At 36.8% G+C, this 15,349-nt stretch overlaps 1 protein-coding gene across 2 annotated transcripts in view; it reads left to right on the forward strand.

Annotated features, from left to right (window-relative positions):
* The window catches only part of CASK (calcium/calmodulin dependent serine protein kinase), a gene marked incomplete at its 5' end in the record, with an annotated part of 227,731 nt that overhangs the window by 169,909 nt on the left and 42,473 nt on the right, over positions 1-15,349 (forward strand). For both annotated transcript variants that reach the window (XM_082494540.1, XM_082494541.1), the window contains 2 exons: positions 11,602-11,679; positions 12,789-12,869. In XM_082494540.1, coding sequence (XP_082350666.1) covers positions 11,602-11,679; positions 12,789-12,869 — 159 coding nt within the window. The remainder of the gene's footprint in view (positions 1-11,601; positions 11,680-12,788; positions 12,870-15,349) is intronic.

Below are 15,349 nucleotides of genomic sequence, written 5' to 3' on the forward strand. Positions count from 1 at the left end.
AGCTTGGGACTTACTCTGAGAAATGACAAAAAGAAAGAAATGCTACAGCACCTGGGATACAGCCAACAAATCTTGAATAACACTTCGCTTACTTCAGAATGGTATTTCAGTCTGCATTTAGTTTACATTGAAATACCCAAAGGCAATATAGTAACAACCCAGTAAGCTGTGCTTCTGTCTTTGAAGTCAGTCAGGCCTCACTGCCTCCTACTTCCAGTTATTCAAGTAGTTGGCTGGTACGTGTTGACTGTTCTTTGTACTAATGAGCTCATTGCAATGTATTTTAATTCTCAGTATATCATTACAAAAAGTTTACGTGGATAGGGAGAAACAAAAATGGTTGTAACTCCAACATTGGCACCTCTTGGTGCAAGATAGGCTCAATGTCACAAAGTAGGTGAAAAGCTGTGTTCTTTGCCAACCTTCTGTAATCATTGTGGATTTATCTAGTTTTACATGGATTCTGTTTCCCCCTGGAATGAGGTTTGTGGTCATTAACATCCTTTTCTTCAAGATGGTGATCTAACCCTGAAAAGTTAATTCAACTGACAGAATTGGGAATGAAGCCTATTTAGGCTTAACTACAGCTCTGTAGTTCCTGCTATAGGTTATTTGTCCACATTGGAAAGGGGGGGGCAAGACAGGGCAAAAGTTATCCTGTGGGATGTATCAAGCTGTTGTCCATGTAACGTAACTCTTTTTATAGCCCTTCCTGTGTTGAGGGATTAGTTTTCCCTGGTGCTTATAGAATCATAGAATCATTTAGGTTGGAAAGGTCCTTTAAGATCATCAAGTCCAACCGTCAACCTAACACTGCCAAGTCCACCACTACACCATGTCCATCAGCACTACATCTACACAGCTTTTAAGTACCTTCAGGGATGGTGACTCAACCACTTCCCTGAGCAGCCTGTTCCAGTGCTTGACAACCCTTTCAGTGAAGTAATTTCTCCTAATATCCAATCTAAACCTCCCCTGGTGCAACTTGAGGCCGTTTCTTCTTGTCCTATCAGTTGTTACTTGGGAGAAGAGACCGACCCCCATCTCACTAACATCTCCTTTCAGGTAGTTGTAGAGAGCGATAAGCTCTCCCTTTAAAGGGTGATTTGCCTTGTTTTTGTTAAGATCAGCTTCAGTTACATATGTGATGCAGAAAAAAAAATTGACTATGTTATTTCAATAACAGGGGGTTTGTGTCCTTAAAATTACAAATATGCTAAAGTACCTCGTGAAATAATGATCTAAGATCACACCTTTCACAACAGTACTACTGATACATTCCAGAATGAGAGTGTTTTGTTTTTTTTTTTACTGGGACCATTGATTGTCATTGTGTTGATTTTCCGACTGCTGTGCTTGTTTTCTTGGTACCGCTATGTGCAAAGCAGTACCTTTATCTGACCCTAGTTTTACTTCTTTCATCTTTCCAAAAGAAGTAAAAACATTTGCAATGTGAACAGAGAAAAAAACCTGGTTTATTATACAGGAATGGAGTTGAGACCCCCCAAAAAAATATGGCTGGAGGGGCTTATGGCAGAGAGTTCCTGAAACAGAAAAAGATTAGATGGCTTACTGAAGATGTCTTGTAGTGTACGGTGAAGGACTGAAGGGTGTCCTGGGTATCTGCAGTCAGCTTAAGGCAGCAGAAATTGAAGAGTTCCCACCCCCTTTGAGGGGGTAGGAAAACATCTTAGTCAATCTACTTAAATCTAAATAATTTTTGTTTTGTCACTATGGTTTCAAAGTGTAGCAAGTATTCACTTAAGATTATTCAATACCAGGCTTTGCTTACCATACTTTCCAATTTGAGAGAACATATGTTTATCTACATGTATCGCTTATGATGTAGAATTTTGCTAAACTGCAACTTCTTCATCTTTGTCAAGCTATGTACATATACTGTCTGGCATATTTTTGAACATCTGTTGTCACTTGTTGAGAACTGCTGCTTCTACGGTCAATAGAATTTTTATGATGAGTATTAATATGGGTTTCTCTTAAAATATGAGACAAATTACTAGGTTGGAGTCCTAATTTATAGTGAAATATAATGCTGTCAGATACTGGAGTCTGGTTTCATTGTACATGAATGAGGCATTTAGGGGTACCTGAAACTAAATAGAAGGAAATAATGTCTTGTGTGATTTTTGAGGAGTAGCATAACTATTTATTATCCGTACTTCTGTGACACAATTAAAAAACAAAAAAAAAAAGACTTCTTGGTAAATACAAAGCTAATCAAGAGGCATAATTTAAAGGGATGGTTGTGGGGAAAAAAAAAAACCACACACCCTGCAGTTTATTTAGTAAGAGTATAGTCCTTTCCTCAGCTCTTTTACCTCTGAAGTGTGAAGGCTTTGAATGTACAGAGTAAGCACATAGCACGTGGTAGTTTCTGCTGAAAAGGAACATGTTCTACAAGAGAGCTAAACTGTTCATAGCTCATGTATGCTGGAAGGTAAAAAGTTAGCCCCTTGTAAAAAAATAGAACATACAAGTCAGATACTACTGAACATCATCACACTTGACCAGGTGGTCTGAGCCCGTATAAGCATAAGTGGGTCTTTGAGTCTGCTTTTAACTATATCAGTTTAAAAAATAAAATTAGATCGAAGATTGACTTAGAACAAACTGAAAATATTTGATGTTCTGTGAAGACTCTAAAAAGCAATGTGCCATAATGTCCTGGTTTGAGGTAATACACATAAGTATAAATATTTCCTTTATAATTCTGAAAGCTAAAATTGCTGCTTGTCCAAACCAGCAGTATAAGAACTACAGTTAAAAAATGGTTACACCCACATATGTAAGCACATTGGATTTAGTGTATAGAGCTGCACAGGTTTGTATAGTCTTATTTTCTGATTGAACTTTATGTGATTTCCCCACAGTTCATGACTGTCTGCAGTTTTGCTACAGGATTATAACCTATAGAATTTAAACTTGGATACATCTTCACTTTTTTAAGCTTTGATCAAAAGTTAGATACAACAGATATCCCAATGGTTAGCTACATAATGGAATGGAAAACCTTTTCAGTGCTCTATGCCTTAACCTTCTAGTTCCTCTGGTGTTTCCAAGCATACAAAATAAGTCAGTGCAAGATTTAGATGATAAAATGTTGAGTGGTAACGTATGTAATGCCACTTGGCATCTTTGCCTATTGTCACCACTGGCAAAGGGCTGTATGATTTCCTTCCAACTGTCATGTAACCAAATTGCTACCAATAGACAGAGCCTGTGAAGGCAATGAGGGGGATTTCCTTCTGGGTTCCTTTTTATCCCTTGGATTAGTAAGGTAGCAATGCCTACACAGTCCTTTGGCTGTGCACTTCTTAGGGGGTTAGTGGGATGTGTTTTCCCTCAGAAAGGAAGCCTACGATCATTTCAGGGTTCCACCTTAATAAAACGGATACCATATCTGTCACCTTCTGTCCTTTGCTTTAGATTCATCCTCAGTAGAATGAACCTCGATCATTTCTGCTTTACTGAGATGCTGTTCTGGCAACTCAGTAGGGCCACATCTGATAGGCAGTGTTTGTTGTCATGTATAGCAAACTGTAAGATCAAGAAATTTTATTCTAGCAGTTGATTCTGTGATTCTTGAAATAGATCAGTTAATGTATTTCCTCCTTCTCCAGTAGTAAGGCATTCACCACTAAGAAACATGTAGTATCCTCTTTGTGCATCAAAAATGTGCTCATTAACAACCTGCTAACATGTATTAAACATTTTCCAGTTGGCACTTAGTTTCATTGGTATGTCAGATTTGCATGGGCAGAATTTCAGGTTTTGTGTATGCAATATGATGAAATTCATCATTCTTACTGTCTAGAATACAATTGTTTGTATTCAGTGGGAATTGAACTAATACACAGAGAAAAATGTGTTGCCCAGTTTGGTTGGGCTTCCTCTTCTGTCTTTTTCCCCGCCAAAGTTAAGTTCTTGATTTAAAATAAAACAAGTGAAGAATCCCAAATGTGGAATGGTCCCAAAAAAAGGAAGCAGCTTGGAGTAAAAGTTGAAATTCCATAGGGTTGAGTGAGTTTATCTGGCACCATTTTTTCTTACCTGTTATTGTAGGTAAAGGCGTAAGAAAATCTGGTTTTATGTTCATTTCTGACACAGGTAGCAGCAAGTGTAACCCTGATCTACAAGGAACACATTATGAATATGTAAGAATACAGATGACTTTTAAAAACAAATTACAGTTAGCCTACATTTTGCAGACAAAAGTTCCTCGAAAAAGTAAAAGAAGGATATGTGTATTTCAATTCTATCACATAAATAATCAAAATCACAGTTAAATTCAGGGTTCTCTTTGCTACTATAAGATTATATTTTTTATTACATAAAAGATAATTTTTGTGTTGCATGAATGTGAATATGTAGAAAGAAATTGAGTATTTCAAATTAACATAACCTCTGTCAGGCTACTGAAAGTCAGTGCCTGAAGTAACAAGCTGCAGTGATGGCAGCTGCCAATTCTGTGGCATGACAGAAGCAAGCTCTTGTCTTTTCAGACAGAATTAATGTACTGCTTCAGACTGTCTTGTTCTGTGAATATTGTGTCAGAGAATCTTCATTTTAGCTGATAAAGTACTTCCTGAAACCTTCTGTCGAAGTAGTTTTGTTGACTGTTTAATTGCACAGCTTGTGTAAGGAACTTGAACGCAAAGGTTGATTGTATTCTTGTCCTACAATACACAAAGTGTATCACACAGAAAAAAGTTTGAAGCTGTGGAGGGCTGTAACCTGTAATGCTGTAGAGGTCACAAAGTAGAGTCTTAAATATGCTTCAAACTTTCCTACAAGACGGGGCTGTGTACTGTAGAATTGTGCTGGGAAATTAATAGCAGTGAGCTTCGGGCATAGTCCTTAACAGTGAAAAACAGGGTTTAAAAGAACAAGTTGTCTTTAAACAAAGATAAAGCCCCTGCTGACTGTGATCTTGTTATTCAGTGTGTTTTCCAGTAGGATTTGTTGCCTTCAGGGATGTGTTTCCTTGAGGGCGTAGAATCCCAAGGAAAGAGGCACCCATGGAAAGGTCATAACATTTTGCATGGAAAAGGAGATGTGAAACAGAACTAGCAGAAGAAAGAATGGAACAGTCTCTCAGTTATCATAATTGGCTCTTTAATTTTAGTGCTGCTTTGATATTACTGCTTGGGAATATTATTTAATTCAGTAGGTCATGGATTTCTTTCAGACTTGCAGCACATTAAACCTCTGGGGTAAATGGAGTACCACAACAGGGAGCTGTGAAAGGTAACAGAGCATCAAGCCTATTTGTTGGAAAATGTTGCTGTGCAAGGGGCAGCACCTCCACCCGAGAATTTTTAGATGGTACAAAAACCTAAAAGTGATGAAAAACACTCTTCTAATATCACTGTGTTGCATATGGTCATATTGTTCAGAAAGCAAAAAATCAAAATATAAGGATGTTTTAATAATTCTTTTTAGATGTTTCAATTTGGGGATTTAATATTTGAGGTTGGCAACCCAGTATCTATCTGTGTGAATTACAACTGAATTCTCACAAAGTGTGTATTTGTGTTGAAAGATCATGGGGTTTTATGCTCTAGCAGTTCAGTAGCTCTTTTTTTAAGAAAAGTTTCTCATTTGCATCACATAAACTTACAGATTTTGGATAGACAAAATACTTACTGATTTCCCTGCGTGATCTAACTTTGATTACATTCAAGATTAGACCAGGCAGTGAGGCTAAATTTCTGCTAGTTGTCATGTATCTCAATTTTTCAGTGTGACATTGAACGGGGGTTGCGTTCGGACAGTATTCTGACTCCTCTTACAGGAAATGGTTAAAAAGGAATTTCTGCACATCTGAAAAACTAGTCAGAAGAGAAGAGTTTGTTGTTTTGTCTCGCCTGCCTGATTGTGGATTAGGCTTTGGGCTGCCTGCTTTTAAATATCAGAAGAAACGCGTTCCCTTTATACAGGCAGAAGACAAAAAGTCTCGACTCCTGCGAAGCTGGTCAACTGATAATGACACTACTTGGCATGTTGTGGGTATTATTTTCATAGCATTTATGTTCTAGCATGCAAAATCTAAAGTAAAACTTGTCTTTTTAAGAAGCAGTACTATTCTGTTAATTGGCTATAATGTCAGTTTATGTTTGTTATATCAAGAATTGTTAATATATCAGTTGTGATTGTTGAGCTTTTCTAGAGCAAGCTCTTAATTTTGATTTTCTGTGAAGCAAATGCAGAAGGACTGGTGCTGAGGAGTGAGGCTGAAATGCTAAGTATTCAAAAGTCTGGAAATTCCAAAGGTTACAATTGCTGTGGCATTTTACAACTTTTTTTTTTAATTAGTAGAAAATTTCTATCATGTTTCTGCTTATTGCTGAGTGAAATTGTTGGAGGTTGGGTTACTGGAGGGAGGGGACAGAGTTAATTTTTATCACTTAAAAATAGAGTGTCCCAGCAAAAAGAAAGCCCATCACTAGGGCACATACAGATTTTGCCCTGTTGAAAATCTGGTGGTGTCACACAGAAGAGCATTCTGTTGAGGACAGTCGAGAATGAACCAGTTAATTCTGTTCCACAAGAAACCGCCTTTGGTATGGTCCCTGAAGGACTGAGGGTTGCAGGGCTGCTGGAAGACAACAGCATTGTGAACAGGCTGGTTTTCTGTGATTAAAGTTGTGTAGCTAACTGCACATAGTAATGTGTTCTGTACCACAGGAGTATATAAAGTCTGGCTGGAATTGTCATTAATATTTACTTTAATCTATGAGGTATGCAAACAGGTTTCGTGTTCTGCGTTTTCTTAAACATTTTGTAAAACATTCATGTAAAGGTGTGTTGGATTCTTATGTCCAAGCGAACAAATGTTCTTGTTAATGCATGTAAATGAAACCTCTAAATTCACATGCTTTCAGGAGACGAATTATGGAGCTGTAAATTCCTTCTTCTGAATTGCTTTTGCTGTAGCTATTGTTTAAGTGCAAAAATATTTGAAAAGTATTGCAAAACAGTCTTTTTTCAAAGATTGCAAAGGATGTAGGATTGCTTTACCAGTTCTGCTGCCTTAATGCATAGTATACACATTGTTCCGCTTACCAGCTTCTGCTGTGTTCTGACAGAAAGCTTCTAATCATCTTCTGTAACCAGTGAAGACTAATTATTGTTGGAGTTAATGTGTTTTTTGAAATCGCCTTATTAACATAATGCTAAAAAATTCTGTCCAGACTGAACACACAATTCTGGATTTACTTACTATTACTTGACATGCTTTTAAAGATACATATCTTGGTTGGATGTTATTATTATATTTGCTTTGACTACATAAACAGTTAATGTAGAAATAGGACTTTTGATTCAATTTTGTACATAATATTATTTTAATTTCTCCTAAGGATGTGTTAAAATACTTAGTAACATGTGAACCTGAACAAGATAAACGGTTCATGGGGTATTGGTGTGTCTGTATTTACAGATTTTAAAACAGTCTTGTCATTTTACTGTCTTCAGTGTGTAATAATAGCATTTGTCTTGTCTATTGTAATTTGTGCCACTACTTTCCAAAATCACTTAGTGTTATAATGCATTATACTGGAGAGAAATTGCATGGCCTGAACAAAAGGTGGTTTCCAGATGAGATGTGAAAATAGACACTGAGGCAGTTTGGTAACAATACTGATTGTCTCTACTAGGAAATTTTTCTTTCGCTAACATGAAATGTCAGTAATAAGTACTGCTGTTTTGTTGTTAAAAAGGGATTAAAAACAGTTTTAGGTCAAGATAGTGTTAACCGTCATTTCAAGAACCGCAATTAAAACCCAAAAATTTGTGGCCCATCTATAAAAAGACAAAGAAGCCTTGATATGATAAGAGCCAAGGTCAGCTCCTGTTTTAGAAGTAATTCAGATCACAGTGATAGTAACAACTAGCTGAACATCTACAGTGTGTTTAAAAAAAATACTGTACAGGAATTGACAAACAACATGTTTCTTTGTTATTTGGATTTTCTCATGTGGATATCTTCTGTAACTTCACATGCAAAAATAAATCTTTCACTACTGCTATTGGTTCCCTTTAGGATAATTCATAAAACACCGGGTTTATTGATACAGATATAATTTGCCAACAAATTTACACTGAAATTTTAAAGCTTAATCTGTTGTTTATGGAATATGTGACTGGGAGAAACAATTTTAATTATGTAGCCTGGTCCCCTTGCAAGCTAAAAAGTCCTTGAACTACCTTGAATTAGAGTATACCATTTCAAAAATGTCGTTTCCGATTTTTTTAAAAATTCCCAAGAGACTAAATCAGTTACATCTTTAATTATCTGCAATGTTGATATTTGTGCTTTAATTCTACTCTGACTTTGTCCTGACTACTTCATTTTACTCAGATCATGTGATAGTTTTGTCATTTAAACTGAATTCCCTTATATTAGCAAACTTCTGTCTTCTTTAGGCGTTTTATAATATACTAGAGGGAGAGATGATTGATCTTTTTGGAAAACTTCTTCTGAGCCCTCTCTGCTTCTTGACATCCTTCCTGTATTTTGAATGTGGAACTGAACAGTGATCTATTGTGGGCACACCACAAACAAATAAAACAATCTTATTTCTTAATTGATATTCTCATTATGGTATGGTATTTGGCTGTAGTCTTCACTGGGAGAAACTCATACGTAGCTGACTTTATGCTTTCTGGCTGCCTGAGATTCCCCCTTCCCCCTGCCAACATAGTTCCTCCTCTTTTAAGTATTACTTGTTGTCTTTGTTCTTACATGTATGATTTGTGCAGAAAATGCACTTTTATTTTTCCTTGCTTGTAGAGTTTAAGTGATGGTAACCCAGTTAAACAACTGAAAAAAGTGTATTTCTTTTTTTTCTTAAATCAGTATACCTTCATGAAATGTCCCTGGTTTTAATTAGGCATTTACCATTTAAAAATGCATTTCAAGTTGGAGAGGTTCAAGTTTCTTAGCAGATTTATTGTGGGTTTTGTTTGCTTCTTGCTTTTTAGAGTTAAGGTTGAACAGAATTTTAGAGAAAAAAACATTATACTCATGGTAAAAATGTAGTGTGGTATAGGCTCTTTGCAGTGTTTCCATTATACACTGGAAAGAGTGCCTTCCACTCTCATGAGCTTTGTAGGTAGAGTACCCAACAAGATTCTCTAGAAGAGATCTGCTCATGCTAGTGAAGCTACCAAAAATACATCCTTTCTCTAGCTGAGGCTGTCTTCTACTTACAGAAACAATGAATGGATCCCGCAGCTGGGGTAATAGATAGGCTTTAAGACTTAATGCATATATGAAGGTTTTTTTTCTTTTAAGTACTGTCAGAGTCCCTCCTAATGGTTTGGTGCCTTGGAAGCAAATCTCAGTAAGTGGCCCACCTGGAAGATGAAATTTAAGTGCCATACCTCTGTAGGAAGGCGCTGCAGAAAAATAAATGCATCCTTGTTTAGTCTGAACTTCACCTTGTTTTTTTCTAAACATTCTTAGAGGTACTTTGCTTCCTACTTGCCTTTTTGCCTCCTTCCTAGTCTCAGGAGATAACTTATCCATCTTTGATGGTGAGAAAAAATGTTTCTCTGTCTGGATGATGATAACATAGCGACTTGAGTGAAATCAGCAACTTCAGTGACTCAGCTTTTAAACAATTGCTAGAAATAACTAATGAAAATATTTTCTTGCTAACTTTTCTGTAATTTCCTTAACAGGATGCATGTGTGACTCTTAGAAAAATATGTTCGATAATATTCTTGTTTGGTATCGTGCATTTTCAACAGCTCCAACTGTACTTTACTCAGTACACAGTGCTTGATGCAGTTTCTTAACAAGTGTGTAGATGTGGTACTTAATAATTTGGGGTTGCTGGAGTTTGGGTAGGTTTTGTTTACTTACTGAAGAAAAGGTAAAAAGAAGTAATTGTTCATGCAACAACTAAATTATCTCCTGAACTATAAGCTAGCAGAAGGCTTTTATTTTAAAAGCTTCAACAGTTGTCAAGGCTGCTTAAGCTGTTGAGTATAGCAGTATTTTGGCAGCATAATGTGAAGTTGTTGGATGTGGAAGGAACTGATTTAGCTTGACTTTCCTACTTTTCTTTCCCCAAGACAGTGGTATAACTGTCCTGCAGGCAATGTTTTTTGGAAGTGACATTGTTTATTCTTTTTGTATTTATTTGTGTGTGGACCTGAAATGTTCAACATGTGCACTAGATTTTTAAGGAACACAAAGAAAATTATGATGATATTGGATTGTATTTATTGTGATTTATAGCTGTTCTAAAATTGAATGGTATTTCATGTGAGAAAAAGAAGAGGGCACTTCTGTAGCTTGACATGATTCCTTTTTTCAAACACTTGAGGCTCTCCTCAGGCAGTGATGGAGCTGTAAGCTTCTCAGAGAAAGCTCCTGAGAACTCCTTGCTGAGCAGCCTAAACGGGGGGTTCTTATCACCTCATCCTTCACAGTATTAGGATTTGCTGAAGGTATCAGAGTCCCTTGAGTATTTTGTATATTTGTTTACATACACTATTTTGAATTTCAGTTGAATTTTGAGTATTTCCAAAGTTGAGAGATTCCACAATTTCCCTGGGCAACTTGTTGCACGGTTTCACCACCCTTACTGTGATAAAAATTTCTCGGATATCCTAAAAATAGCTATTGGTATCATTTTTCCGTCTTAGGTTTCAAAAAAGTAGTCTAACATAAATGGGAATTAATTACAGGCATGACCATCTTTATATTGTTTGAAATGTAAGCCAAAAGTGTTTTTATTTGAAAACAGTACTTCGTACAGTTCCTTTTTATTCTGAAGTATACATTCATTTATTCAAAGCATGTACAATCTTTTAGGTTTGTATGAAAGAGAGTGTGTAATAGCCATCTCTAATTTGAAATTGCAGATAGATCTCTCTCCTGTTGTGTTTTGCATAGTTGAGGGCATGTTAAAAGTTGGGGTTTTTTTTTTAAATAATTGACCTGGAATGCTTACAATTTCCTATTTAAATTCATTGGCATTCTTCTGTAAAATCCTAGTAAAATAAGGGTACTCTTTTGTTTGTTTGTTTGTTTCTGTGAGTCCTCTTTCTTGGAAAGATTTGGTTTTCTCCAAAGACTTAGGCTTTTGAGGCTTTCTATCTTTGAGAGCATTTTCCCATATTCTGAGGTTTATTTAAATTACTGTTTGGAATGTTTAATGATTGATTTATTGAGAAAAGTGGGATATGCAGATCAATTTGATTTTATAGCAGAATGTATAATTTACAGCATTTATTCAAGATTCATAAGATCACTTCTAGTAGAAGAATATAGTTTCTGTAAATCTGTGGAAAAAGCATGGGAGGTTTGCAGAAACCCTTAACCTCTTGAACTTTCCCATGTCATCCTATGAACTCTGAATCTATGGCGCGGTTCAAATCAGGAAATGTTTAAAAATGAAAAGCCAAAACCCAAAGCTGCGCGGTTTTGTATACAAAACATCTGTGGGACTTGCAGTTTAACAATCATCTTAATCGTGGTAACATAAGCAGGCTATTGTTAGCACTCATCATTACTTTATATAAAGTAGCATATGATTTCAGTAGTTTGTTTTCTTGCTATTTCAGCTTTATGACAAAATAAACACAAAATCTTCACCACAAATCAGGAATCCTCCAAGTGATGCTGTACAGAGAGCCAAAGAGGTAATGGCTTTAAAATATATTTTTTTACTTTGAAAGTTTGACTGTATTTAAAGTGGAATGATTTTTTTCTTCATTAAGATACAGATATGTATTCTGGCTTACAATCTGAATTATTCCTGGAATTCTACCACTGCTTACTCAAGTTACATAACACGTTGCATAAACTTTCATAATTCCATTATGTCTGTAAGGATTATATATATTACTTAGTTTCATCATTTAATCTTTGCTGCAACAATAGAAGTCTTAAAAGGAATACTTCTCTTGGGTAAATGCAATATCTTTCTTGTTCAGTTTATATACTACTTAGTCTCAAAAAGATATGTTTCCAGGTATTTTGAAAAGCAAGTTTATCATAGATAGTTCTAAGAACAGAGCTAGAAATGCAATGAAGGTGGCCCATTAAGATGAAAGATGAATACGCACAGGTGTTCTTAATTCTTGTACCTGACAAACAGTATTTGATTTGTTTATTTATTGCAAGTAGTAAAAAAAAAAGTAAAATTATGTATTATTAGTAAAAAAAGTACAGTTGTTGATGGTAATGTCATAGGAGAACATTGTTTATAGTGCTGTTAGAATAGGGTTAAATAGAATGAACAGGGAGACTAAATCACTGTGTAATAACTGTAGTCACACTGATAGACACCCTGTAGTCCTATTCTGCAAAATTTCCTCACCGTTAGTCTTGGGAGGTGCTTCCAGAAGGAAAATACTCCACTTCCATTGTCCAAGTAGTTACATGTGGAAAATAAAGGTGAAAGTATCAGGTTGCAGGCTAATCCCTCCTGCTTCCTTCTCCCTCTAATAAGCTGAAATCTGGAGCTTCGAGGTGGGGAGTGCTATAAGTTAGCACTTCATTTCTGTCTCCATATATTTAGCTGTTGGAGGAATGCTGTGAGTTGAAAAAAAGAGGAACTGTTTCCTTCAAAGGAAATATTTTACTCACTTGGAGGGGGCACATTTTCCTAAGGCCTTTCCTGTCAAAACATTGTTTTGTATAATTATTTGGAGATAAGCTGACTGACCAGTGAGGACTTTCATTTGTCTGATTAATAGCTTTATTTAAGAGAAAGTTACTATGGGCATTTCTCCTACTTGTTTTGCAGGTATTGGAAGAAATTTCATGTTACCCAGAGAACAATGATGCAAAGGAGCTAAAGCGTATTTTAACACAACCTCATTTCATGGTAAGTAAATGCTACTCCTGTTGGGGCTGAGGAGGATGTTGGGGTTTTTTTATATTCTTTATAGTAGAAAACTGAATTTCAGTAAGTTCTCCCTAAAATCTGCAGGTGATGAAACTGCATACAATACAATATACCTATTAAAAATATTTCTAATCTCCTGGTCTGGCAAAATAGTTTCTATTACTACTACTATTGGGCCCCACTACTGTGCTGAGAACTGTCAAGAGTTTGGAATAATCTAATTATGGAGCAGTTTCACTGTCTTTTTGGGGGAAGCTGTGTTGCACATAGAAATCACGAATCATGGAGTTTCAGAGTCGGAAGGGACCTCTAGAGATCATCTAGTCCAACTCCCCTGCCAAAGCAGGATTGCCCAGAGCACATTACTCAGGACTGCATCCAGGCGGGTCTTGAAAATCTCCAGGGAAGGGGACTCCACAACCTCCCTGGGCAGCCTGTGCCAGTGCTCTGTCACCCTCACCGTAAAGAAGTGTTTCTGTGTATTTGAACGGAACTTCCTGTGTTCCAACTTGTGCCCATTGCCCCTCGTCCTGTCACTGGGAACCATTGAAAAGAGCCTGGCTCCAACCTCCTTCAACCCACCCTTTAGATACTTGTAATCATAACAGAATCGAAAGAATGAATCGTTTTGGATGTTCATAGGTAGAGCTGGGGTCCTCTTTTTTCTTTTTCCCAAGGTGGTCTTAAGGTAAAGGTGTATGAAATTATTGCAAAATAAGTGTTTATTTAACATTATTTTGCAATAAGTCAGTAGCTTGTATAGGCTAGTGAATTTGTGCTACATATCAACTCCTACTGTGTCTGTTTCACAAACCTGATTTGTGGGCAGTAATTGTCCTAAATTCAGGGGTATGACTGCTTAATAACTTGGTTCGGGTTACTGAGGTCCAGTATTTTGAAAATACTTAAAGGATTTCTTTTGTTCATGCTGTGGATGAAGTTCATAAGTTGAGAAATAAAAGTGTTCACTTAAATCTGCTATACGCTGTTGTCAGTTTAAAATCATGAATTTGACTTTCCCTAACATAAAGATTATATGCAGGGGGCTTTGTGGAATTTGCTTACCTGAAAGCTGAATCACTGTAAGTCTGAAGGATAAACCTAATTTCCAGGAAAGAGTGAGCTGAAACCCACCTCGTATTCAGGTATAAGATGAAATCTGGGTAGCTGCATGTCCCAGTGTGTTCTTTTGATGGCCACTGTAGCTTCGAGTGCATTTATTTTAGTACTTTAAATCAGATCAGGAGTGTGTTTTTGAAGTGAATCTCCTGATCGGCCCCTTACAACGCTTTGGCTTGTATCATGTAAAAGTCTCAAAGCATGCAAACTAGACTCCTTTCAGATAAAATTAAACTCAAAGATATACACCAGAAGCTCAGCCAGTGTAATCCAGCAGTTGATGGGCACTTAGTCCACAGGGCAAGATGGAAGCTGGTCAGAAGTGAAAACTCCTGCAATGCATTCAGTCTGGACATTGGGTCCTCACTAACCCAGTTGTTTTACTTGTTGATCCATTCCTATTTCATTGCACTAATTGCTAATGCAGACATTGGCTTTTTATGTTGTACTCAGAAACACACTGATATGTCGTTGCCTGGAGATGATACCTATCCTGAAGTCTGTAACAAATGTCGTTCAACATTTGACAGGAACGCTTGCTTGAAATAGAACTTAAAACAAGGTGGAATGGTACTTAGCCATATTGTAAGAATGATTTAAAAAATAAAAGGGGGGGGGGGGGGGGGGGAAGTCCAATAACAATACTCTGTGGTACTCAGCTTCTTTATTTGGAATCTGATGAGTTCATTTGACTTACTTTTTCGCATAATGCCACACAGTATTGCAAAAACAGGCACTGTGGAGAAAGAGCATTTTTTTTTAAGTATAAATTATTTTCAGACTAGGCATCAATAAAAATGATTGTGGCATATAAAAACTTAATGTATCCAATCAAGGGACAGGAAAAGTGAGTTGGAAATCATATTTTCTAGGTATCTCTATTTCCACCCGATATCCTCATAAACTTAAAACCATCTGTCAGAATTCTTTTGCTGCGATTCTATAAAAGCTTAGGTTTTTTATAGGGAATAAGCTGCAGTTCCATAACAAGTATTTTCAGTAAGTTAGTCTATGGCATCCCGAGCTAAATTGCTTGTTGATGGAGTTCCATCCCTTCTCCCCCTGCTTCATCCTCTCCCTTGCAGTTATTCTGACACCGCACTTCAGTATTGCACTGTGCTAAACTAGTAGAAAACTGCTCCAACAAAACAATGACCAGTCTAGCAAAAAGAACTAGGGACAAGTGGAATACTGCCAGAGCCAGAATGAGTAAGGGGACAGAAACATGCAGTCTGTGATAGGGAGGAGTGCCACAAACATGTAAAGCAGCAGTTGAATCAGCATATGTTGCAGTGGAACCATAACTTTAGGGTGCAGATACCAAATAGTCTCCAGATGTC

This window comes from Vanellus vanellus, assembly GCF_965231255.1.
Source record: "Vanellus vanellus genome assembly, chromosome: 1".
In the NCBI taxonomy this organism is placed as follows: domain Eukaryota; kingdom Metazoa; phylum Chordata; class Aves; order Charadriiformes; family Charadriidae; genus Vanellus; species Vanellus vanellus.